Genomic DNA, 21,536 nt, shown 5'->3' on the forward strand with positions numbered 1-21,536 from the left:
GGTTTGATTACTTCGTGCTTCTCCCTCTGCCCATTGTTCCCCATCCCGTTGTTTCATTTTACATTTTTTCCATTGTTAGCTCCTTTGAATGTTGAGTCAAATGTAAATGGGCCAGATATATCTATTCAATAATAATACCTACAATATAAAGCTATTTGATTTAAACAAGAACCTTCAGAGGAGAAGGCTAATATAAATTAAAAATATTTATAAATATTTCATAAAAAAACTAAAATATTAAATCTATATTAGACCTAACACTTAACTAGAAACGCAGGCATAAACTGGGATCCTCAATCTTATGTTTTATACATCTCGAACCTTGCCGGTTGTGAGAGCTATTAAAAAGACAAGAAGGTTAAATGTGCTCGGAATTCCAGTGCGTAGGTATTCGTTTATATATAGTATACCTAAACTAGATAAGTTCCCTAGTAGCGCTACTAGGGCATGCTATGCTAAGAAGGAAGAGGCTAAAGATGGATGGATGATGGACGGATGCCAGTTGAAATAGGACAGCGGTAGTGTTCCTCAGAATTCATAAAGGAATGACAGAGGGAAAATATGAGGTAAAAACAAAAACAAACTATTCTAAAAACTAAAAACATAAAAACGCCATCCATTTATTCCACCCCTAGAAAACCCGCCAAGCCCAGTCTATAGATGAACAAACTGAATGAAGATGAACATCAACATGAAGGAATAGATATAATGAAAGACAAAGAGATGGTATCATAGACATGAAGGACAATGTTGAAAAAGGACAATAAAAGTGGGCTGAACATCGAAGGATAACAAAAGAGTGTATAATGCGAATGTCTTTGAAAGGCAGGCTTAAGTCAAATTTTGAATGGGCAATGGGACAAAAAAGGAAAGGAATGGAAAGGAAAGAAGACATATACGGAGTAACAGTCATCAGTCGTCAGAATCCGCATTGGCCTGACCACCGCCGAATTCGCGCATTTCTCGTAACGCGTCTGTTCTGCGTGCCACCACGTCTTCGCGACGGACTACGTTCCGCAGTGCCTCGCTGGCTTGGATCAGGCCGTCGATGCTGATGGCGTGGTTGGTCATTTGGTGGTTGATGTAGGTGTATAATTCCGCCGGGGTGGAGCAGGTCGTGAGGAGCTGTTGTTCGTTTAACTTCAAGAGGGCCAGCGCGACTTGGAAGAGGAATGTACTGCCGCCGCCACTGCCGGACGCGACGTCATTGGCGGCGGATGCGTTGGCCTCGTTCGCGTCTCGAGGAGCGGTGATGGATTGATTGGTTGAGGGATTGGTGCTGCTGTTCACGACACTAGTGACGTTGAGACACAGCACAACGTCCCAGACACGATAGAGTGCCTCTGCGGAGAGACAGTCGGTGAAGACGGATAGGAACCATTGGAATGTCAACGCCTCCAGTTCGACACCCAGTGTCTCGAGATGAGCCGCAAGTTTGGGAAGAACCTGGGAGATGTACTGCCGCAGCACCACTTGATCAGCTCGAGATGCAAGAAGGCCATGATCGTAGTAATGCTGCGGTAGAATGACCTCAATCATCGATGCCAGGATCCAAAACGCATCCTCAGCAGTAGGAGTAATCAGCAGCAAAGACGCGGCGATGAGATTCATGCCCTGGCAGTATCCGACTTCCGGGTTGCGACGAGAGTACGCCAGGAGAACCTCCTTGAGTTTCGTGACGCCCGGGCCTTTGCGGAAGAACACGTTACCAGTCAGAGTGCGGTTGATATCCATGTCGATTTGCGAGATAACCGACGCATCAGGATCGCAGCCGTCTGTCCCCTTCACAAGCTCATCGTAGTAGCCAGGTATCCGCATGGACGACGCGCCGCTACATTCGGACCAGATCTTGGCCCGGAGAGCGACAGGGATTCCACCGAGGACAAGAGTCCGGAACTCCCGCCACTTTGCACGGCCAACCTTGCCCTTGTTCCCGAGACCAGAGATGCCCACAACTTCGCCATCGGCGAGAGACGCTTCCGGCATGTGGACCGATTGCAGTGGTCGGTCTGCTGCGGCCGCTGCGGCCGCCGCGGCTTCTCCTTCTTTCCGACGCTCTGCGCGCACTTTGCGGAGGAATTCGTTCCATCTAACTGTTCTGTCCCGCTGTAGGGAGTCATGGAGATCAGTGAGCTGCTCAAGGAGCAGCTTGACAGGCTCGTTCTCCCTCGTGGAAGGTGAAGCTGTCACGACAGGCTCCTCACTCGACGCGCCGGAGAATTCGGGACGATCCGCCGTGACCGTGGACGTAGATGCCGACGGTTCGAAATTCTGATTGAGCGCAAGGGAGCCACGCTTGTCCACGCTCACCGCTGAATTACGCGAAGGTTCACCGGTGGTCAACGACACGATAGGGCCAGCGGATGGGGTGTGAGACAGTAACTCGGCCGGCCCAGTGGCGATCTTCAGGTAATCCTGCCACCTCCGAATCGCAACTCCGCCGGCCTCTGGGTCATCCGGAGACGCTGAAACCGGAGAGCGTTGAGATCCCGAGGTAGAGGGCGGTTTACTCGCGGAGTCGCGCTCGTCGTCACCGTCCGAGCTTTCGCTTCGAAAACTGCTGAGAGTTTCCGCGATGCTTAACCGGTTGCTGGCATTCTTGATGGAACCGGCTTCTCTCTGCCTCTTCTTTCGACGCTGGTCGTAGATGAATCCGAATCTGTCGGTCAGAAGCTCGCCAGGCTGGTAGTTGTACACGTGAGACAGGGTTGGAGGCCGCGACTCCATTGGGAGGATGGCATCCATCTCCACAGGCCCAAGGTTGGTTGCGTTTTTGTCGGCACTCTCCGAGCCGGATCCATGCGAGGCGCTGGTGGCTGCGCTCCTCCGAGCAACTTGATTCGACCTGGATAGACTGCCCGGGCCGTTTGCCAATCGTCCCGGCGGCGCACCATGTATGCTAGTATTACTATTGATTCGTTTCAAGGCCGCCACCGCCGACATCGCTCCTTTGGGGTTCACTGAACCAGCTGAAGAATCAGCCTTACCTCTCTCCCTGGTGTTTGACGAGGCGGTGGTGCGCGCGCTATCCGTATCATTCTCCTCCTTGCCCGGTTGGGAGTTCCCTGCAAAGAGCTTGAGTGTCCAAGACGACAGGGATTTAGAAGACTTGCGGGAGTGGACGCTGTTATCATCGCCATTCGAAGCCACGCCCAGCCGTTTTCCATCCCCCGCCACAGAAGCCACCTGCCCATCGGGTGGCGGCTGGAAGAGCTGGTCGTCGAGAGCCTTGCGTCGAGCCAACGCGGGGTTGCTAGTATTGCGTGGAGGCTGGCTCTCTTCTTCGATCTCCCCAACCTCACTCATGATGCTGCTTGCACGACTGGTCTTGCGGCTGCCAACCGTGCTTCCAAAGATGTAATCCTGCCAGCTGCGCAGAGAACTCTGTCTCTTGCGAGTGGTTCCCGATTCCACGCTCGAGGTACCCGATCGGGAGTCGCTCTCTAGGCGTTGCTGCGGACGGATGGTGGCCTGGGCCTGCGGCGCGGGATTCGAGACTTCCTCGTGCGTGTGCGTGCCTACACCGTCGGTCAAGGCTTGCTGCATTAGCCCATGGACGCCAGAAGAAGAATTGGCCGCCTGTTCCATGTGATTACCGTCGTCTGCCTGATCCTGGTCCGATTTGATCGGAGCATTCTCCAGCGCATACAGCCGGCGCTCGATGTCTTGATTCGAGACCGAGACCTCCCGAAGCATCCTCTTCAGCTCCCTCTCGCGCGCATCGGCCCGCTGCCGCAGCGCCGAGATCTCGGCATCACGCTGCGCCAAGTCGCGAGCGAACTGTCGGACCAATTTGACAGCTCCCGTGGTAGAAATCAACCGCTCGATGTGCGCGTCGTCCGCCAAATGCAGCGCGCCGGGGACGTCCCGGATGGGCACCGAGTCCCCAAACAGAGCAGCCCGACCCGAGGACGGCGGGAACCCACCGGTCAGCTTTGCCAGGGTAGCCCTGCGGTCTCGACTCGTGTCGCTGGCCGCATCTCCACCACCGCCACCGTTATCGCTATCCAACAACGCGTTCGACAAGGCGCTGTTCAAGGCGGGCTGGCCGAGGAAGCCGTCGGGCGAGCGGTCGGGCGAGAGCGAGGGGAACGAGGTCAGGTCGGTGGTGGTGTTGGACGAGGCCGACAGACGTTTCTGCGAGATGGCGCGGACGGTCTTCGCCTTCTGGCTATGTCGCGAGGACGAGGAGGTTCGCGAGGACGAGCGACGCTGCAGCTGTCGGGCATCGTGCTCCGCCATGGCTCGTGGGGCGGTGAACAGACCAGACAGAGGGTTGGACGAGTGCGGACTTCATGAATGCGTGCGGGTTTGGGCGTCGACTCTCATCCGAGGCGATCAGTATTCAGGTCCTTACGGAAAAGAAGAAAAAACACCACCGAAGATGGTTCACGCAGCGTGGGGAGGCGGAGGATGGGATGGATGAAGGGACTTTTTTGTGCGGTTGGATGGCGTAATCGTTGTTTTGGCGATAGATAACAAGGACCGATAGCTGCTCCACTCCAGACAAACAATGACTCAAAGACAGAGCCTGGTGTTTTATCTCAGGGATCTCCCCGGAGGCAGAGAAAGAAGAAAGCGCCGAGTCGAGACACGCGGCCGAGGAAAATAAAACGAGAATGAGGAATGTTCTGTTGCGGCGTGTGGCCATGACGTGTGGCACGGTGTCACGTGATGTGATGTCAACTGAACACAGTTGACCATTAATAATGATAATGAGAGAATATCTAGCACTTTCGAATACCTTTCGAATACCTCCTGGCTATTCACTGCTACAGTTTCAGCCCCATAGCGCAGTGTAAGGGGTTCATCCTTGCCACGCTGACACAATCTCACCGCGACGGTCCAGAACCACCAGACCCTGGATCGCAATAAGCATTACAAAGAAGCCAAGCTCCAACCCAAGTGGAGAATATGTACCCTTTGATCTCATCCAGCAGCCGCTTCCATTGTTTCTGGAACACACTCCGTACCAGGAGTAAGGTGGTACAGGTAAATAGCACGGCTCTTTCCCCCCACGACATGCCAACTCATCCTGTGGATATACATCCACGTGTGTCCACCGCTATAAGAGACAGAGGAATACTGCGTGATTTTGCAGGTCTCCTTACTCGTTGAGTTGAGCACGGGGGTGTCGAGGTACTATGATCTCATTCCCAGCCGTCTACTTCGATATGGACAAGGCCCTGTTTTGCCGGCTGGCGTGCATGAAACACAGGTGGGTATGCATGCACGTAAAGAGATTAGAAGGAGTTGAAACTAGCCTTTGATCGCACCAGCCCGGGGAAGTGAGTCTTTTTCATTCCCTTTTGAAGCCAGTGAAACGTTATTTCGTTCTGCCTTTTCAGTACAGGGATGATATGATTAATCAGAAAAGATTCGGGATCTTCTGCAGAAACGCTTATCATCGGTTGATCTAAGCTTATACAGAAACTACTCCGGATTCCCGGCTCCCAGATCCCACGATCTACGAAGTATTCCGTAGGTTGTCTCCACACGGAGCAGTCAGGTCCTGCCGTCCTCTACTCCGGAGGAGTAAAAACCTCGACACTTCGGCGATTAATAATGGAAACATCGCCATTCTCAATCCCTGGGACCGGAAACGACAAACGGTCCGATGTTGGACCGCGTGAGACCCACCAGTCTCTCTAGATTCGAGACTCACGATCTGAGGATACTTTGCAGAATTTTAACACCAGAACCCGTATCAGCTGAGTTTCTGATTTTTCGGGGATGACTGATCTTCGGCAAAATGACCAACGCTTCGGCAACTTTCCAGAATCCGTTGCAGACAGACCCGTTATAAGAACGATGGGCCCCTGAATAGTATGTTTCGTAATTCCAGATCCACGTTGCACTAGAGACACAAAAGATGAAAGACCTACAGCATCGTCATTCAGAGGGCAGGATTGCCAAAAGGGTCCTGAAGGCCTGTGATCTATGTCGACGGAAGAAAGCAAAGGTAAACCTGAAGGACCAGGATGGATGCATCGACTTGCTAAAGCTGGCAGTGTGATGGCGAGAATCCCTGCTGCCGCTGCAAGGCTTCTGGACTGAAATGCACGTTTCACCATACTTTCAAGGCAAACGAGAGACCCAAACCCCAGGGGTGAGCAATGAACCGACCCTCCCTGCTGCACTGCAGCCGAGACCCACAAAGATCTTAGCTGAGAGAGATAGGTACGTCGAAATGCTCGAGAGAGACCGCCAGCACTTGATCGACGGCCTCCGGAAGCTCTATCACCACACAGTCGAAGAATGCCCGGGGGAGCCGTTAGCACCTTATCTCGGTGATCAACAACGCCCTCCCGTCCACGAGATCCTGAGTCGGCTACAAGTGTTGTCGGAGCCGAAAGATTCTGAGCTCACCGGCCAAACGGCTGCTACTGGGACGACGATTGAAACACCGGAACCGTGTTTGTCCTGCCCGAATTTACTTGCCGATCTCCCTGGTAGTGACGATGCCTTGACTCCATCAACACCCTCTGGCTTTGATTTCGATTTCTCGGTCCCCGAGCCGCAGTGGCCGGTGCTTGACTCCGATCCTACCTGCCAGAGTCAGGAGTCGGTGGCATACACGAATGCGACGGCAGACGTAGAAGAACTGCCGCTTCAGGAGGAATGGCCAATGCAGGGGGGCACCGGTTATTTGCTTCCGAGGACACATGAGGTTCAGAATACATCGATAGACGAGATCCAGTGGCCGCCTACTTTCCAGGAACACGCTCTAGAGCCGACGGTAGTCTCTAAGAGACCATTACCCTGGGAATATTGGCCAATGCAAACAACCGGGAGTGGTGCAATTGATGTTCAAAATGAATTGATAGATGTGACCCAGTGGGACTTTTATAACCCAATGAACGACTGGACAGGTCTTTTATGATGCTTTCCAACAGTTGCCAAACCAGTAGACCATCATAATGAACCAGGTCAAGAGAACACTCATCATTCCCTGGATACAGCACATAATCTCCAGACAAAAGCCTGCGAGATCTTATCGGGACAGTCCCCAGAGAGGATCCATGGATACTAGAAGAATGCCAAGCCCCCCGGACGGGGCCAATCACCTGACCCGAAACAACCTCGGCTCTCCGCAAAACAGCCGAATCCATTTACTCGACCCCAATCCTTATTCTTACTTCTCTTGCTCTTACACCTTTCACCTTTCATCTCCTGTACCTTCAGCACTCACACCCTACACAAACCATCATGTCTGGCGCAGCGAAACAGCGTCTCCAAGCCCTCAGCCAACAGCTCGTCGAGGGCATCCCCGACGCCGGGTCCTTCGAGGGGATGCCGAAGATCCGTCAAGTCGCGGGGGATTCAGTCGGACCGTAGGTCTTCCATGTTTATTTTCTACGTTTGTCTAGAGAGTATATGATGTCTCGATAGAGGCTCTATTGCTCAGGTCGGATATACGCACGGAACTATAAATCCCAGTACTAACTCCACCCATGCAGTCGCGTCAAAGATAAAGTCGCCATTGTGACCGGTAAGCATTGATTCCCCACCATCTACATGATATGATACATCACCCTCCTCCCCACCCACCACACTCAACCCAACCCAAACTAACCCACAAAACCAGGCGCAAACTCCATCGCCGGCATCGGCCGCGCAGCAGCGCACCTCTACGCCGCCAACGGCGCCAAAGCCGTCTACATCTGCGACTTCAGCACAAGCAACCTCGACGCGCACGCGCGCGAACTCAACACCCTCTACCCCTCCGTCTCAATCCACGTGCACCAATTCGACGCCGCCGACTCCACCGCCGTGTCAGCCGTCATCACCGACGCAATCACGCGCTACGGCCGGTTAGACATCTACTTCGCGAACGCGGGCATCGTGGGCCAACCGAAGCTCTTCACCGACATAACCAGCGACGAGTTCATGAGCACGCTGCGCACGAACACACTGGGTGTGTTTTTGGCCGTGAAGCACGCGGCCGCGGGGATGCGGATCACCTCGCCGCAGAAACAGTATCCGGGGGGCTCGATAATCTGCACGGCGTCGGTGGCGGGGCTGCGCTCGAACGCGGGGTCGACGGATTACTCGGCGTCGAAGGCAGCGGTGGTATCGATTGCGCAGACGTGCGCGTATCAGTTGACCGGGTCCGGGGTAAGGGTGAATGCGATCTGTCCCGGGTTGATTGAGACGGGGATGACGCAGGCGTTGTTCGATACGGCGAGGGAGAGGGGCACGCAGCGGAAGATCGGGCAGTTGAATCCGTTGCAGAGGGGGGCGGTGGCGGATGAGGTGGCCCGGGTGGCGCTGTTCCTTGGGAGTGATGAGAGTAGCTACGTGAATGGGCAGGCGTGGGCGGTTTGTGGGGGGTTGAGTGCGGGACATCCGTTCGTGCCGGGGAAGTTGGCGTGAGCTGGTGGTGTTCTTGTGTATATATGCGTACGGGATGGAGTTTATTAAATTCAATTCAATCTCCGGCGGAGTCCGCGGAGATGTGGTGTTCAATTCAGAATATCTCAGGCTTGATGGCAGCTTTCAAAGCCGCCCAGTTCCGGGAACTATAGACAAAAGGAAAAGTGTGGACGACAGGTAAAAAAGACAAGGAAACTTCAAGGAGTGAGGGGTGGGGTGGACGACACAACAAGACAAAGGCCTTGTAAGAAGTGAAATGTCAAGAAAAGAAAAGAAAAAGGTAAAGAAGAAGAGGACAAAAGGGCAATCAATCGGACCACCAGAAATAAACAACACTAAAATGAGAATCAAGATCCCCCAAGAAGAAAGGTAAATAAATAGATGGTAAATGGTCTCCAAAAACCCCATGAAGGCAATAGTGGGAATATCCAACGGCAAAGAATCAAGAATGGTAGAAAGAAAATCACATGCCAAAAAACTAACAACTGCCGTTGCACAACTCGCTCAAAGTCAGAGAGGAGCAAGATGTCGTGTCAGAGTCGTCGTTGCATCTCATCTTTTCATCGATGGCGCAAAAGAATTTACGCGACCAGGCGGGGGTTGCTGGTGCGCATGAGATCCTCGCTGCCCTGCTTCGACAGGGTGCCAGTCTCGGTGTGGTCATCAAGACCATCGGTGTCATTGGCGTGCTCGTCATCGTCCTCGACGATCCGCGTCGGGACCTCGCCGGGACCGTACTGCTGGCTCGACCGTTCCGGGAAGGTCGAGTTGCTGACCATCGACATCGAGGTGCTCGACCGGTTGTGGACGAGGTCCGGCGTCGGGGGTACGCTCGAGCGTCGGTGGTCAGGATGCAGGGAGTCCCCCATCTCGCTGCCCTCGCGGTGGTCATCGCCATGAGGGGCCAGGCGGTCTGCATCCTTGCCCGGCTCGAAGGAGTCGTCCTCCTCGGCATCTTGGGCCAGGTGAAGACCCTCCACGGCGGCGGCACACTGGTCGCTGATGCTGCGGATGATGTCCGAGATCGCATCGGTCTTGTCCCGGAGGTAGCGGTCTGCCACGTCAGTAATGCTGAGGCGGGCAAGACGGTTGTGACCTTTACCAAGGCTCATGAGGTGCTGCTCCATCTCCGGGTTCATGTCCTTCACGGCGCCCTTCACAGGGGCGGCGCTGGTCTCCGATCGCGAGCTGCTGCTCGAGGCCTCCTTGCGGGGCTCGGGAGTGGTCGGCTCTTCGGGCTTGGAGGCCACGGGAGCGGCGGTCTGCTCCTCGACGACCTCCTGCTGGGCCAACTCGGACAGCTCGGCCGAGCTGCCGATGGAGCGAACGATGTGTTCCATGTGGTGCGATTGGCCGTTGATCAGGCTGCGAAGGTGCAGCACCACGCGCTGAGCGTCGTCGCGTTGGCGGACAAGGTTGGTGTTGTTGTGCTGCAGGCTGGAGAGCTCCTTCTGGTTGCGCTTGCGCTCGCGCTCCAGCTCCTCGGCAATCTCCTGCTGAAGAACCAGCGCCTCCAGGGCGTCATCCCGCTGCTTCTCCGTTCCGGACAGGCGCAGAGTGAGACGGGCAGCGTCGTCCTTCTGCTGGTCGATGAGACCGCTGAGGCGGCGGTTCTCGCGCTTGTGGTTCTCGATCTTGACCTTGAGCTCGGAGGTCTCCTTGGTGAGCTGCTCGGCGAAGGTCTGGAACTTGAGGAACTGCTGCTTCCAGGTCTCCAACTCCTCAACCAAGAAGTTGTTGCGCTTGGTGACCTTGCTCAACTCGGTGTCCATGCGGCCCTTGAGGTTGATAAAGTCCTGCCAGGCCTCCATGGCATCCCGCGAGTACTGGTTGCGCTCGCGCACGATCTCGTTCAGGTGGCGCATCGACACCTTCGTCATAAGGGGCTTCTTCACGGAGCCGCCGAAGATGGCCTTCATACCTGTGTTGCGTCCCAGCTTCTCGCAGACGCGATCCATGACGCCCATGACGGAATCCTGGTTCCACCACGACGGCTCCTGGATGCTTTCGACCTCGCCGCGCATCACGATGATCTGACCGGCGGGGATCAGCTTACCGCCGGCGTAGGCCGACCGGAGATGGTTGGGAACGCCGGATGGCGAGACATCGCCGTTCAACGCCTGCGTCAAGCGGTTGACAAACTTCGTTCGCTGTCCGGGGTTGAGGACGTTAGGCGGGCTCGACGTCAGCACGAAGTTGCGGTCCAAGTCCACAACCAAGGCATCGGACGGGGCGTTGAAGAGGGTGCGGCATTCCGCCGTGACACCCAGAATGTACGGGCCGGGTTCTTGGACCAGGTCCTTGACGTGACGAGCATGGACCACCGGCACGTACAGCCCGCTCCACTCGTAGACCCGAACGCAGTATCGGATCGTTTCGGCGGCGATGGTGAGCATGGCGGAGTAGTGACTGACGAAGATGATGCGGCGGGTCGGCGACACCGCGGCCTCGATGACGCCCACGATGTTGGGGATGGACAAACAGGTAAATAGCGGCCACATGGCGAAGTTCTGGAAGCCTGTGGGCGACGACGGGAATTGGTAGCACAGCGCGTAATCCTTCATATCGATGCGGACCAGGTCGTTCAAGCGCGGCGCGGGGAAGCTCAGAATCCGCGACACTTCCTCCGCGTGGAACAGGTTGGTGGCCTTGTTCCAGTGAATCCACATACCCCGGAGGTAGTCGCCGAGCAAGTCGTAGAGGGGATATCTCGAGAGGAAACTCAAGCAGTACGGGATCCAGTAGATCTCCTCGGGGTTATCGTAGAAATCGGGCTCGGTCTTCTTGCGGAGTTCACGGATCGTTTCGGCACGCTTCTCGTCGGCTCGGGACCAGACGCGCAAGGCGATACCGTAGAGAGTGTGGGATGAATCCTGCTGCAAAACGAAGGCATGGTGGGCACAGTGAGGCTGGGTCTTGCCGGTACAGATTTCAACATCATGAGGGAAACAGGCCTGAGGGTTTAGTTAGCGGCTGCTCTTTTCGCTCATTTGTCGCTTGTTCTTTTTGTTTTTTTTTTTTTTTTTTTTTTTCTTTCATTTATTTTACGTCATCGAACGGGGCGAATCAAGAACCTACCCTCATAGCCGAATGCAAGGATTTGGCAATCTCATTGTCCTGTTCCAGACGGGGACTGCTACCCAGGATTTCCGGCAGCCAGAACTGGCCCACGGCACCCTTCATATGACCGATCTTTCCCTGGGCAGGCGCAGGAGCCCTGACCCATTGGGAGGGCTCACGGCCCACACCGCAAACCATGTAGGCATGGGTCAGGGTCTTGGGCGTCTTTTGGGCGGGTTTGGCGCTGGACTGCGAAGGGATCGGTTGCGTAATGCGGGAGTGAAGCGAGGAGGTGCGACTAGGAACGACCAGCGAATTTTCTCCTTGATCGCGGGTCACCGGCCGGTCGCGCGTTGACGGACGGGCGAACGACGAGTGATCTCTCAATGACGGACCCATGGTGATTGTAGAATAGGGAAAGGCGGGTGAAAAATGGGCGAAATTTCGAGATCCGAAGTAAACTGATATATATAGATGCGGCGGGGATTGTTTACCGCCACCCGTTGGGTCCGAAAATCCGGTAGATTAGGAGTATAGTTTTTTACCCGTTCCAGGAACGAACGAAAGGGAGGGCGAGTCGATTCCACCGCCAGCGTAGCACTTCTCGCGTGCTACTGTCGGATGAAAGGGAGGATATTTAGAAAGGATAGACGAGATTCGGAGGGAGTCGAAGGGAGTGTCGAAGGCAGCTCTCGGTCCCGGAGTTATGCGGACATGGAGTCAGTCGAATACAGCTACTGCCTGCCAATTGCCACGCGGAGCATCTCCCAGAAACCACACGTCTATTGAACGATGAATGAATCCACCGGACGTGATGAAGCGAGAGAGGGTGTGTTCTCTCGCTGGTTCTTGGCCGAGACTGAGGAGAGAGGGGGGAGGAGGGAGGGGAAGGGAAGGGAAGGGAAGGACGGGAGGAATGAAGGAGAGAAAGCGAGAGGGGAAGACGGGAGAGAAGACGGATCGAAGAGGAGAAAAGGAAGGGGAAAAAGGGAGTTGATCCTGACCCTGAAGAGCGCAAGCTTCGTCCAGAGTTAAAGGGGGTCTGTCTCCGCCGCTGTTGGTACCGTACCGTACGTGCGCTAACGGGCGGAGTCGTCGGTTCCTGAACACCTTTTAGAATGACTTTAGTAGGACTTTAGTCAGGGACGGGACGGAGGTCTCGGTACGCCCTAGTATTTACCAGGCTGTACCATACGGCGACAGTACCGGACTTGCATAATACCTCAACTATACCTTGACTCTGAACTCTGAACTCGACCGGATCAACTTCGACTTGCCAACTCTCTCTCCAGTCCTGAGATGCATCAGCTTGGCCTCGAATATTCCTTGCGCAAATCAAAGAAACGGCTCCCGCGCGAGGATGCAAATGGACTGGCCTCAGCACCCCCTGGACGTTCAGAATCATATCATCCTGCGGAGTCCTCCCTCCAAAGTACCAGGGCTAAATGAGCTAAATCGACTAGAACCAGGTCCCAAAAATAATCCCACCGACCAATGATCCAATATCAAGCACGACTGGACAAACCGCAAGGGACGGCTCGGAGCTCGTCTTTGGCCCACGCGTGAATGGATCCGCCACGAGCCTGGGCGTTTGTTTCTTTGTCTTTCCTTTTTTCGTCCGATTTTTTAATATTATTATGTCTTATTATTGTTCCCCGATTTATTTGACTTTTTTTTCTCCTGCTGACCTTAAATCCGATCCGTCTTCACAGATAACGAGAAAAAAAAAAAAAAAAAAAGAAGGTACCAAATGGCCAATACCAAATCCCAGTCGGCGATTGCTCTCCTAAAAAACGGTCCACCATTTATGCGAACCGCTCGTTGGGAGGATTCAGAGACGGTTCGCCTTATGTTGATTGCCTCGTCCACTGCCAGCCGCACCGAACTGGCAACTGATCGACCGGTCAATTTCCTCTCGCTCGCTCCTTACGGAGTCGAGTCAGGAGAGTCTCCGCAGGTGAAACTGACATTCTTCAACGCCTCAAAGAACCTCAGGGGGAATCACCCAGTAATAATCAATAAGGTTTCCCCTGCTTATCGCCGTGACAGGGATGGCGGCATTTCCGGTCACGGCCCATCTGTCACTGTCACTTTTTGTCGACTCGGACAGAATCCAGACTCCAGTGCGGAAGAATCTGTCAGTCGCACGCCAGATTGCCGACCGTCAAACCAGTCAGTGCTGCGTCTGCAGATGCTCAACTGCACCTCGGTCATTTGATGTACTGGATTTGACTGGATTTGATTTGATTTTACTCCGTAGTTGGAATGTTGGTTTCTTGTCACCAACCCCCAAAGCTTGCTTCTTTCTCCGGACAGCAGACAAACCCAAAGGATATTATTCTCCTGCAGGTACCCTCGATCGTCCCACCGTCATTTGATCTCGATTGCTGTTTTTATCCTGACGAACAGAAAGTTTCCTAGTGAGTCCATTAGTTATTGACCTGCAGAGACTGCAAGGCTATCCTCCATACCCTACTCCAGAACAAACCCAGATAAAACCCTTCAATCCTTACATTACCCATCCTTACCTACCAGGTAACAACTTGTACTCGAATTTCATACTGTAAACCCACCATCTAGAACCTGCCCTTCGCATGTTCTCCAGAGTGATTCTGGATACTCCGTGGATGTTCATTCCACGAACCAACCAACCTGCAGCCGTCCCACGACGCGTTTGCGTTTGCCGTCTACCGGGGTCCACTGGGGGTCCTGGAAAGCTCGTCTGCCAGCCAGTCAGCCCGCGTCCTGCTATACACAATAATTCCGGACTCCAATGAGCACAATCGCCATGACTCTCTGCGCCCGTCAATCCCTTCCTTGCGTCCCGGTCGGGAGCCACATCACCGCCCGCCACAGCCTACCAGATGGCAGGGGCAGATGGAGAAGAGATGAGATGGAGATTCATGCATCTCGGCTTAGTTAGGTCTGCCAGATTTATTGGTCGGTCATTACCGGCTGTGGCCATGGCGAGGTACCGAGATCGACGATCGATGCTGGTCGGGGTCTGCTGCATCCTGGCGGCGACGCTCGCGCCCGTTTCACCCGTCTGTTTGATGTTTGCTTCGCTGGCTCGTCCTCGAGATCGATCGTGATCGAAACTTGATCTGTCAATTTCCCCCCTCCCCTCCCCCTCCTGCGACGTCCGAGCGTGCTTCAGAAGGCGCACAAGGACAAAGGGAATCGGAAACGGTGGCGAGTTAACGACAATACCGTCCCTACGCCCTACACCGTATTCTGTACAGTGTACAGTGTCCTGAGTAAACTAATACAATAACCCCCGAGAATGAGGAAGAAAACTCTGACAGGCATGCTGCATGACTCCTGGACCCTAGTTAAAGTAATTAATCTACTGCAAACCGATGGTGTGCTGCGTTCCATGGTTCCTGGGCGGGTTAGGTGGTTAGGTGGTTAGGTAGACGTGCAGTTCCTTTGGATCGCCACGTCTGTCACGTCTGTCATTAAGATTAACTACTCCGTACAGATATTGTCAAGAGTAGTACTACTAGAAACCGATTTGTGTCCTCACACAATAAATACTTGTTGTTTGCCGATAGACAGTGGTAAGGGAAGGTGGTACAGGACGGCCGCAATCTTGCGAATCCCGGCCGGTCGGGCTCCACTTGGGCGGCGGATATTTTACGTAGATTTATCCCGTCGTTCTTCATTTGTGTTATTTATTGAGTAGTAGATGGATATGTCAATGTGGGATAGTCCTTGTATGAGCATGATTCAGAACACAGTACCCTGTGCTGCGTATGTAGTTACATTATTCGCCTAGATACATACATGACTTGTAATACTGAAATCCTCCAAGACACCCAAATTTAACACTACAGTGTAAAACTACCTCACCTACTATATATATCCCCAACAAGCATCAAAATCTCTCATCATACCTACCACCCATAATCTCAAGCAACCAGATAATTAAATCCTCGACCACCATCGCAAATAGTCTGTTTGCATACGAAAGGACCCAGGGCTCGGATCCTCGACCGTCAAGTGACATTAACTCCAATTACCTAATGGATTACACAGACCGAACGGAGTCAAGGGCCCATGCACATGTACGACATACCACCTCTCTTCGGGATCAGTATGCAGGTTAGTCGCTTAATTTGGATTGGGTATACGGGGTTGATTTCAGATAGGGCTGGGTGCTGCTTCTGGGTGCTCTCTGAAGGTAGGTATTTGGAAGAGGAACCTCTATGCAAAAGGGGGTATGAGTATAGCTGGAATCGAAACCATCAGATTAATTGGTCATGATTAAATTAACACATGCATCTATCGTGAACTACGGCTAAATCAAATCATTGAAAAACATAAACCATGCCCGCACGGTCGACACTGACGACCATGCCGTACGGCGCTCGCAGCACCGCAATGTCCTGGATGAAGTCGAGGTGGCTCTTCAGCAACTGCTGTTGCTGCAGGCTGATCACCGTGCTGCGCGGTAACCGGCCACTGCCGGCCTTGCGACTGGCGGCTCCCCCCTTGCCGCCGGCGCCGGGGGTGGGTGTCGTGGCGGCAGCGGTGGCAGAGCTGGGGAGATGCTCGGTGGTGACGACGAAGGACGGGCCGGGCTGCTCGACGTCGTATCGGGGTCGGCCGGTCGCTACGCCGTCGGTGACGGCGTCGAGGCCGCTGACGATGGATGAGAGTTCCGGTCGGGCGAGGTCCCAGAAGCGGATTTTGCGATCGCTTCCGCCGGAGAGGATGAAGCCGCACCGGGTGCCGTTGTCCTTGCCGTCCTCTGGGGAGTCGAATCCCACGGCGAAGGTGCAGATGCCGGCGGGTGTACCGGGCGGAGTGGGCTTGGAGGCTTGCTCGACGGCTGCGGAACCGGGCCCGTCGATGGCAAACCGGCTCAGCATGCCCTCTGGTCGGTCGCCTTCGACTTGCCAGGCTTCGTATTCTTTGAGGGTCAACCATCCGAGCTTTGGTGAGGTGTTGCCAGCTTGAGGGCTTCCGTTCGCGGTGCTGACACCGGGTGAATCTGCGCGGTATACCTCGCGGCAGCGGATCTTCTCGATATCCCACACAGTGATCTCGTTGCCATGGCTGCCACTGCTTGATACGCAAACCCAGCGCCCGCGTCCTTTGGTTGGGTGGACCTGGAGTCGATGGATGGTGGTCGATCCGGGGAGACCCCACGCCTTCAACTGAACCCGAAAGCGCAGGTCCCAGAGATCGAGGATGCCATGGGTGGTGCCGATGAGGAGCCAATTGTGCTTTCGATCGCAGCAGAACGTGGTCGGCGTTCCGTGGTGGATGGGGTTTTGAAGCGAGTAGATCGGAAGCATGGTTTTCATGTCTAAAGCAAGCACTCGACAGGTGTTGGTGGCGACGAGGAGGATTGACTGCGCATCAACCCGGTAGTGCTCCATCCATAGCGCATATTCAAGGGTTCCATCATCGGCGATAGGCAGTTGGTACTCTCGCACGAGCTGGAGCTTCCCATACCGAATGGTGTCATTGACGTTATGGTAGTCGACCCGGACGGCGTGGATGCTTCCGTCCGTCGCACCGCTGACAAAGGTGTGCGTATTTTCTACGAACGCCAGTGTCTTGACCTTGGCTTCGGTGGAATGACGATACGTTTGGCGAGACCGTGGCGTCAGATTCTTCTCCAGACGGTTTGTGTCCCAGATCTTGACCGTGCCATCGTCTGAACCAGTCACGAAAAATGCGTGATCTGGGGCGACAATCACTCGGTTCACACAGCCGCTGTGTTCCCCGAAAATCGCGACGAGACCCCCTGTGGGCTTCCAGACCTTGTTGATATCATTGCCATTGGCTTTCTTGATCGGTCGCCGGGAGTCTATCTCTTTCACGTAGGGCCCGAGATCAAACAGGTCCGTGGGATAGTTCTCGGCGAACACCGAATCCAGCATTTTAAGAATCGCAGGATCGTCGCCGTTGTAAGAATGATTTGCATGATATTGGTGGGGTTTGTGGGTGTTTGCCTCTTGGTCATGCGTACCAGAAGGTGTAGGTGGCTCGGAGGTTTCTCTTTGCGACGGAACGTCAACCTTGCCGAACGCATTTGCTGAGCTCGTACCCGTCTCCGCATATGCCTTGGCGGAGTAGTCCCTGCGGTTGAGCAGACTCATGGCACTGGACTTTCTCTGCACGCCGGTGGCCAGGTTCTTGATCGTTGGATTCTCTGCATCGGTCGGCGTAGAAGAACTGGTTTGCCCGGGACTGTCCCGGCCCCCAGAGGCTCTCCGCCCGGCGTCTGAGCCAAGCGGCGACATAGGCCGAGAACCAGGCGCACCGCTTGGCGATGATGCTAGCGGCGACGACGCAGCAGAGTGTTCCGTGGCCCTGACGATATCCAAGGCATGTTGTCGCGGAGCCCCCGACTCGCGTTGTAGTTGGCTTCTGGACCGTAAATGTTTCCGACGGCCGTTTGGTGCATTGTCTATAGTAGTTGAAGCGTCGAGGAGGGCATCTGTGATAGTATGCGGTCTCCGCTCGTCGGGCCTACTCGGCTCAGTAGGGCCGTTTCTGCTCAAGGCGTGGTCATCTCTGCGTGGTTTAACATTTTGGTTCTTGTCAAAGAAGACGGTCTGCGGAGTGACCCCGTACTGCGTCAAGGCAACGACATTGTTCAAAGGAGATATTCCCGTATCAGAGTTTTTGGTGTGATGTCGTGATACTCTCAAGATGTATTCTCTGAGAGCGACAAACTTCTGTTCGTCTTCGGAGCCCAACCCAATATTCCGCAGTCGAGAAATCCACTGTTCATCCTCTTCATTTCGCGGTTGCGCACTCAATAAAAAGCCTGAGAGTTTCTGTCCACTACGCGAGGGCAAGCCATCGGATGCACCTAGATTGAACAGACCATCGGAAGCCGCGGACTTCCAGAAGACACCCCTGTCGACCTTTGTTGCCCAGACTAAGGCCAATTCATACAAGTTTCGTGGAAGCGGTTTCTTGAGTGCGTCGAGCAGCTCGGTCTCCGAAAAATCCACCAAGTTCAGTTTGATGAAAGGCCTCACGAGTGGCGCAAGGATACAGAGCCTGTCGGCGGTAGATAGGTATTTGGTAGAATTGGTGACCAGTAGCACCGCTGCCTCCCGAACCCAAAGGTTGGGATGTACCATAAATCTGACTGCGGTGTGAAGCAAATCCCAAGTCGTGGACCGTTGGAAAAGACCGAGGTCAGCCATCGCAGCCAGGGATCGAAGTACTCTTTCCACAACGAATTCCTCAGGGTCGGCCATGGATTGAAGCATCAAAGGTAAGATGTACTGCTCCAGGCTTGTACTCCCCACGTACGCCGCCACACCAACCACCGCCTCGAAGAAAGCGCATTTCAGGATCCAATCGCGGTCATTCAAGTAGGTATTCAGGTGGCTCAAAATCACTTCATTGGTCTTGGCGTTGCCGAAGAACACGCATAAGCTGGAGACCGATCCAAGAAAGGCTCTGCGAACAGATGCATCACTGTCAGTCAAGAGAGCTTTGGTGTGGGCCTCGAAATAGTCCAGAAGGTCGACTCGCGCTACGTCGTAAAGATTGTGATATGTAGCATCTTCCGTCCATCTGGGTTCGGAGCCTGCTGGAATCAGAGCAGGCAGGCGGGTATCAGAGCGCAATGCTTGGATCATATCCAAAAACCGAAGTGACGACTGCGCAAGAGATGCAATGCAGGATGCGTAGGCGGCGCGGACCAGAGAGCTAGGGTTCGAATTTGCACTTGGGACAAATGGTTGGATTCTGGGAAAAATGTATTCCGAGAAGAGGTAAGCGTTAACCGGAGAGACTACTTGGACCATTTCCAGGAGCTGTGCCAATGTGCGAATGGCGGCGACCTTCACCGCATCCGTGCGATCATTGAGAAGAATCATTATATAAGGAAGGATACGATCCAGCTTAGCCTCGTCTGATAATCTTTCAGCAAAGGCCAGAAGAATATCACAGGCTTTGATTCGAGCCGACGCCTTAGAAGTGTTGCGCAGATTAGATACGACAAGCGTCAGAAAGATCAGTACACCATCATCTGCTTGTGTCTGAGATGTTGACGTCAGATTCTCATCGTTGGGGAGGTCGAGATGGACAGGAAGGGTGCTGCCGGTGAGGGTGGCGGTGGATTGGCCCAAGCGGCGGCTCACGGGCGTGGGTGAAGTACCGAGGAAATAGGATATCTTGTCAAAATCAAAAAAGACCCGCTCGATCCTATCGTCGGCCTCTCCCCTGCTGGCCGACTCGCCGTCGACTTGGGCTCTCCCCGACGAAGGGTCAGTCATCAGGGACATGTATTGGTGAAGGAAGCTGTAAAAATACTCCGGAAACGCCTTCGCCTTCCAAAAGTTCAGGTACTCTTCCGCCGAGTATCTCGACTCCGGCTCGAGTTGAATCATGTGGAGAATCATGGCTCGTATTTCAGGGTCTTCTACCTTCATCAACTGGCTGTGCTCCGGGCTGTATTCGCCCTTGCGATATTTGTAGATCTGACTCAAGGTGAAGATAGGTGATTCCAAAAACAGCTCCGCAATCACACAGCCCGCGCTGAAAATGTCCATGGCCCAGTTGACATTCCGGTTCCCCGGCTCTTCACCGGCTTCCAGGAATCGTTCCGGAGCTAGATAACAGGTCCGTCGCCCGGATGTATCGAAATAGAAGTAGAAGTCAGCCGGATTGTCTTCCGGAAGAAAGGTCGGTTTGAAAGATGAAGAGAAATCCGAAAGGTACAGCCAGTTCCACGAGGTGACCAAGACATTTTCCGTCTTGATGTCCCCATGGAACACGTCTAGAGAGTGACAATCGCGCAGAGCACACAGTAGCTGGAAAGCAATCCATTTCTTTTCAATATCCTCCGGAAAAGGGCGAGTGCTGCTTATGTTAGCACCTTAACAAGACTTCGACTTAAGGAGCGCGACACCTACCTCATGCGGTCGTAAAGAGAACTGTGGATGTATTGGCGAACGAGATAGCCGCCCGTGCTGGTTTCCAATACCCTCTGATGGCTTAAAGCGTTGGGGACATCAGCAAGCAACCTGCGCTCCCCTATCGCCGCAGATTAGTATACATCGGCCCCACAAGCCTCCAGACCCAGACTTGCGATGAACAGACAAACTCACTAAGTATGGCTTTGACATAAGGCTCCAGCTTCATGCTAGGATAAGGTTTCATGATTACCTTTACAAAGACCAGACCATTTTGTCGCCTGGCCCGGATGCTCTTCATGAATCTGCCACCGCCCATGGACTTCTCATACATCAGATCGGACAACTCTGGAACATCGATCCCAGCGGAACCCGCTGAGAGGGTTGTAAGGGAGTAACCTTGGCCCATGATGCCGAGACGTCTTCATCTCACAGGGATTGGGGAAATGCAAAGAGATATCCCGCGAAACTAGGAACAGACCAGAGGAAATTCTGCCGGAGCGCTCAGGCGAGCAACAGGAATGGATGGAGTATTGCAGGTCATTTTAAAGTGAAGTCCGTCCGACGCGTTTGGGGGAACGGCCGCTGGTCACATGATGCGGTGTCCGACCAGGAAGGCGGTGAGGCTCCCCGTGACATGGACGCGGGTTACTCCGTTCGGTTAGCGGGAATCACTGCGCAAACATCGCCATCGCCTGGAGACTGCGAGCTGAGAGAAACCGAGAGGAAAACAGACATCCGATGGAATCTACGTTCAATCGCCCTCCAAACGAACTACAGTAACTCATTCTGCCCAATGAGCCTTCTCGGACTCGATTTCGGCGTGTTGAGCGGCTCGGATCCGCCAGGACCCCCTGTTACAGCTACTGATGTCACTAGTAGCTATCAGGTTTGGGGTGACGTGCTGGAACCAATCAACGCACCGGCTATCCAGACATCGGCAGTCATCCGAAGATTATGGATCCTGCCCCATGCCTGACAGTCCTGCTTGATGCTTCACCGATAGTTTCTGCTGACTGCCCAAGTTCATAGCGTTGGTCATATCGACCACTAAGCAGCATATCATCGCAATTCACGTGGCGCGATCGCTGCCAAGACCCGCCTGATAAGCTCTCGAATGTCAGCCATTCTTGCGAAAAGCTTGTTCACCGACTGAGCAATTTAAAGCTGCGAACCTGCTTCTAGAGTCGGCGTCAGGGGCTGGTC

General features: G+C 54.0%; 8 protein-coding genes across 8 annotated transcripts; 3 read left to right on the plus strand and 5 right to left on the minus strand.

Moving 5' to 3' along the window:
- Window positions 1-912: 912 nt before the first annotated feature.
- On the minus strand, window positions 913-4,608 carry P170DRAFT_459014 (TBC-domain-containing protein; the record flags this gene model as incomplete). The annotated part of the gene is made up of 1 exon (XM_024851834.1): window positions 913-4,608. The coding sequence occupies exon 1, from the start codon at window positions 4,240-4,242 to the stop codon at window positions 913-915; it is 3,330 nt and encodes a 1,109-aa protein (XP_024699754.1). The 5' UTR covers window positions 4,243-4,608.
- Window positions 4,127-4,734, minus strand: P170DRAFT_286549 (uncharacterized protein). Its single transcript, XM_024843208.1, has one exon. It carries the CDS (start codon window positions 4,649-4,651, stop codon window positions 4,346-4,348), a length of 306 nt encoding a protein of 101 aa, XP_024699755.1. The 5' UTR covers window positions 4,652-4,734; the 3' UTR covers window positions 4,127-4,345.
- Window positions 4,735-5,761: 1,027 nt separating this feature from the next.
- Window positions 5,762-6,886, plus strand: P170DRAFT_286565 (uncharacterized protein; the record flags this gene model as incomplete). The annotated part of the gene is made up of 1 exon (XM_024843209.1): window positions 5,762-6,886. The coding sequence occupies exon 1, from the start codon at window positions 6,059-6,061 to the stop codon at window positions 6,881-6,883; it is 825 nt and encodes a 274-aa protein (XP_024699756.1). The 5' UTR covers window positions 5,762-6,058.
- A 248-nt stretch (window positions 6,887-7,134) lies between these two features.
- On the plus strand, window positions 7,135-8,409 carry P170DRAFT_440734 (SDR family NAD(P)-dependent oxidoreductase). Its single transcript, XM_024850149.1, has 3 exons — window positions 7,135-7,334; window positions 7,461-7,492; window positions 7,589-8,409. The coding sequence occupies exons 1-3, from the start codon at window positions 7,210-7,212 to the stop codon at window positions 8,374-8,376; spliced, it is 945 nt and encodes a 314-aa protein (XP_024699757.1). The 5' UTR covers window positions 7,135-7,209; the 3' UTR covers window positions 8,377-8,409.
- Window positions 8,410-8,437: 28 nt separating this feature from the next.
- P170DRAFT_286588 (uncharacterized protein) lies at window positions 8,438-8,870 on the minus strand. The gene has a single exon (XM_024843210.1). It carries the CDS (start codon window positions 8,782-8,784, stop codon window positions 8,500-8,502), a length of 285 nt encoding a protein of 94 aa, XP_024699758.1. The 5' UTR covers window positions 8,785-8,870; the 3' UTR covers window positions 8,438-8,499.
- Window positions 8,871-8,957: 87 nt separating this feature from the next.
- On the minus strand, window positions 8,958-11,835 carry P170DRAFT_450560 (DENN (AEX-3) domain protein; the record flags this gene model as incomplete). Its single annotated transcript, XM_024851132.1, has 2 exons — window positions 8,958-11,330; window positions 11,455-11,835. The coding sequence occupies 2 exons, from the start codon at window positions 11,833-11,835 to the stop codon at window positions 8,958-8,960; spliced, it is 2,754 nt and encodes a 917-aa protein (XP_024699759.1).
- Window positions 11,836-13,156: 1,321 nt separating this feature from the next.
- P170DRAFT_440737 (uncharacterized protein) lies at window positions 13,157-13,928 on the plus strand. The gene is made up of 2 exons (XM_024850150.1): window positions 13,157-13,853; window positions 13,908-13,928. The coding sequence occupies exon 1, from the start codon at window positions 13,187-13,189 to the stop codon at window positions 13,652-13,654; it is 468 nt and encodes a 155-aa protein (XP_024699760.1). The 5' UTR covers window positions 13,157-13,186; the 3' UTR covers window positions 13,655-13,853; window positions 13,908-13,928.
- Window positions 13,929-15,746: 1,818 nt separating this feature from the next.
- P170DRAFT_368053 (ubiquitin-binding serine/threonine protein kinase VPS15) lies at window positions 15,747-20,739 on the minus strand (the record flags this gene model as incomplete). The annotated part of the gene is made up of 3 exons (XM_024844839.1): window positions 15,747-20,277; window positions 20,331-20,451; window positions 20,526-20,739. The coding sequence occupies 3 exons, from the start codon at window positions 20,737-20,739 to the stop codon at window positions 15,747-15,749; spliced, it is 4,866 nt and encodes a 1,621-aa protein (XP_024699761.1).
- Window positions 20,740-21,536: the final 797 nt, after the last annotated feature.

The sequence above is a fragment of the Aspergillus steynii genome (assembly GCF_002849105.1).
Source record: "Aspergillus steynii IBT 23096 chromosome Unknown P170scaffold_9, whole genome shotgun sequence".
Taxonomy (NCBI): domain Eukaryota; kingdom Fungi; phylum Ascomycota; class Eurotiomycetes; order Eurotiales; family Aspergillaceae; genus Aspergillus; species Aspergillus steynii.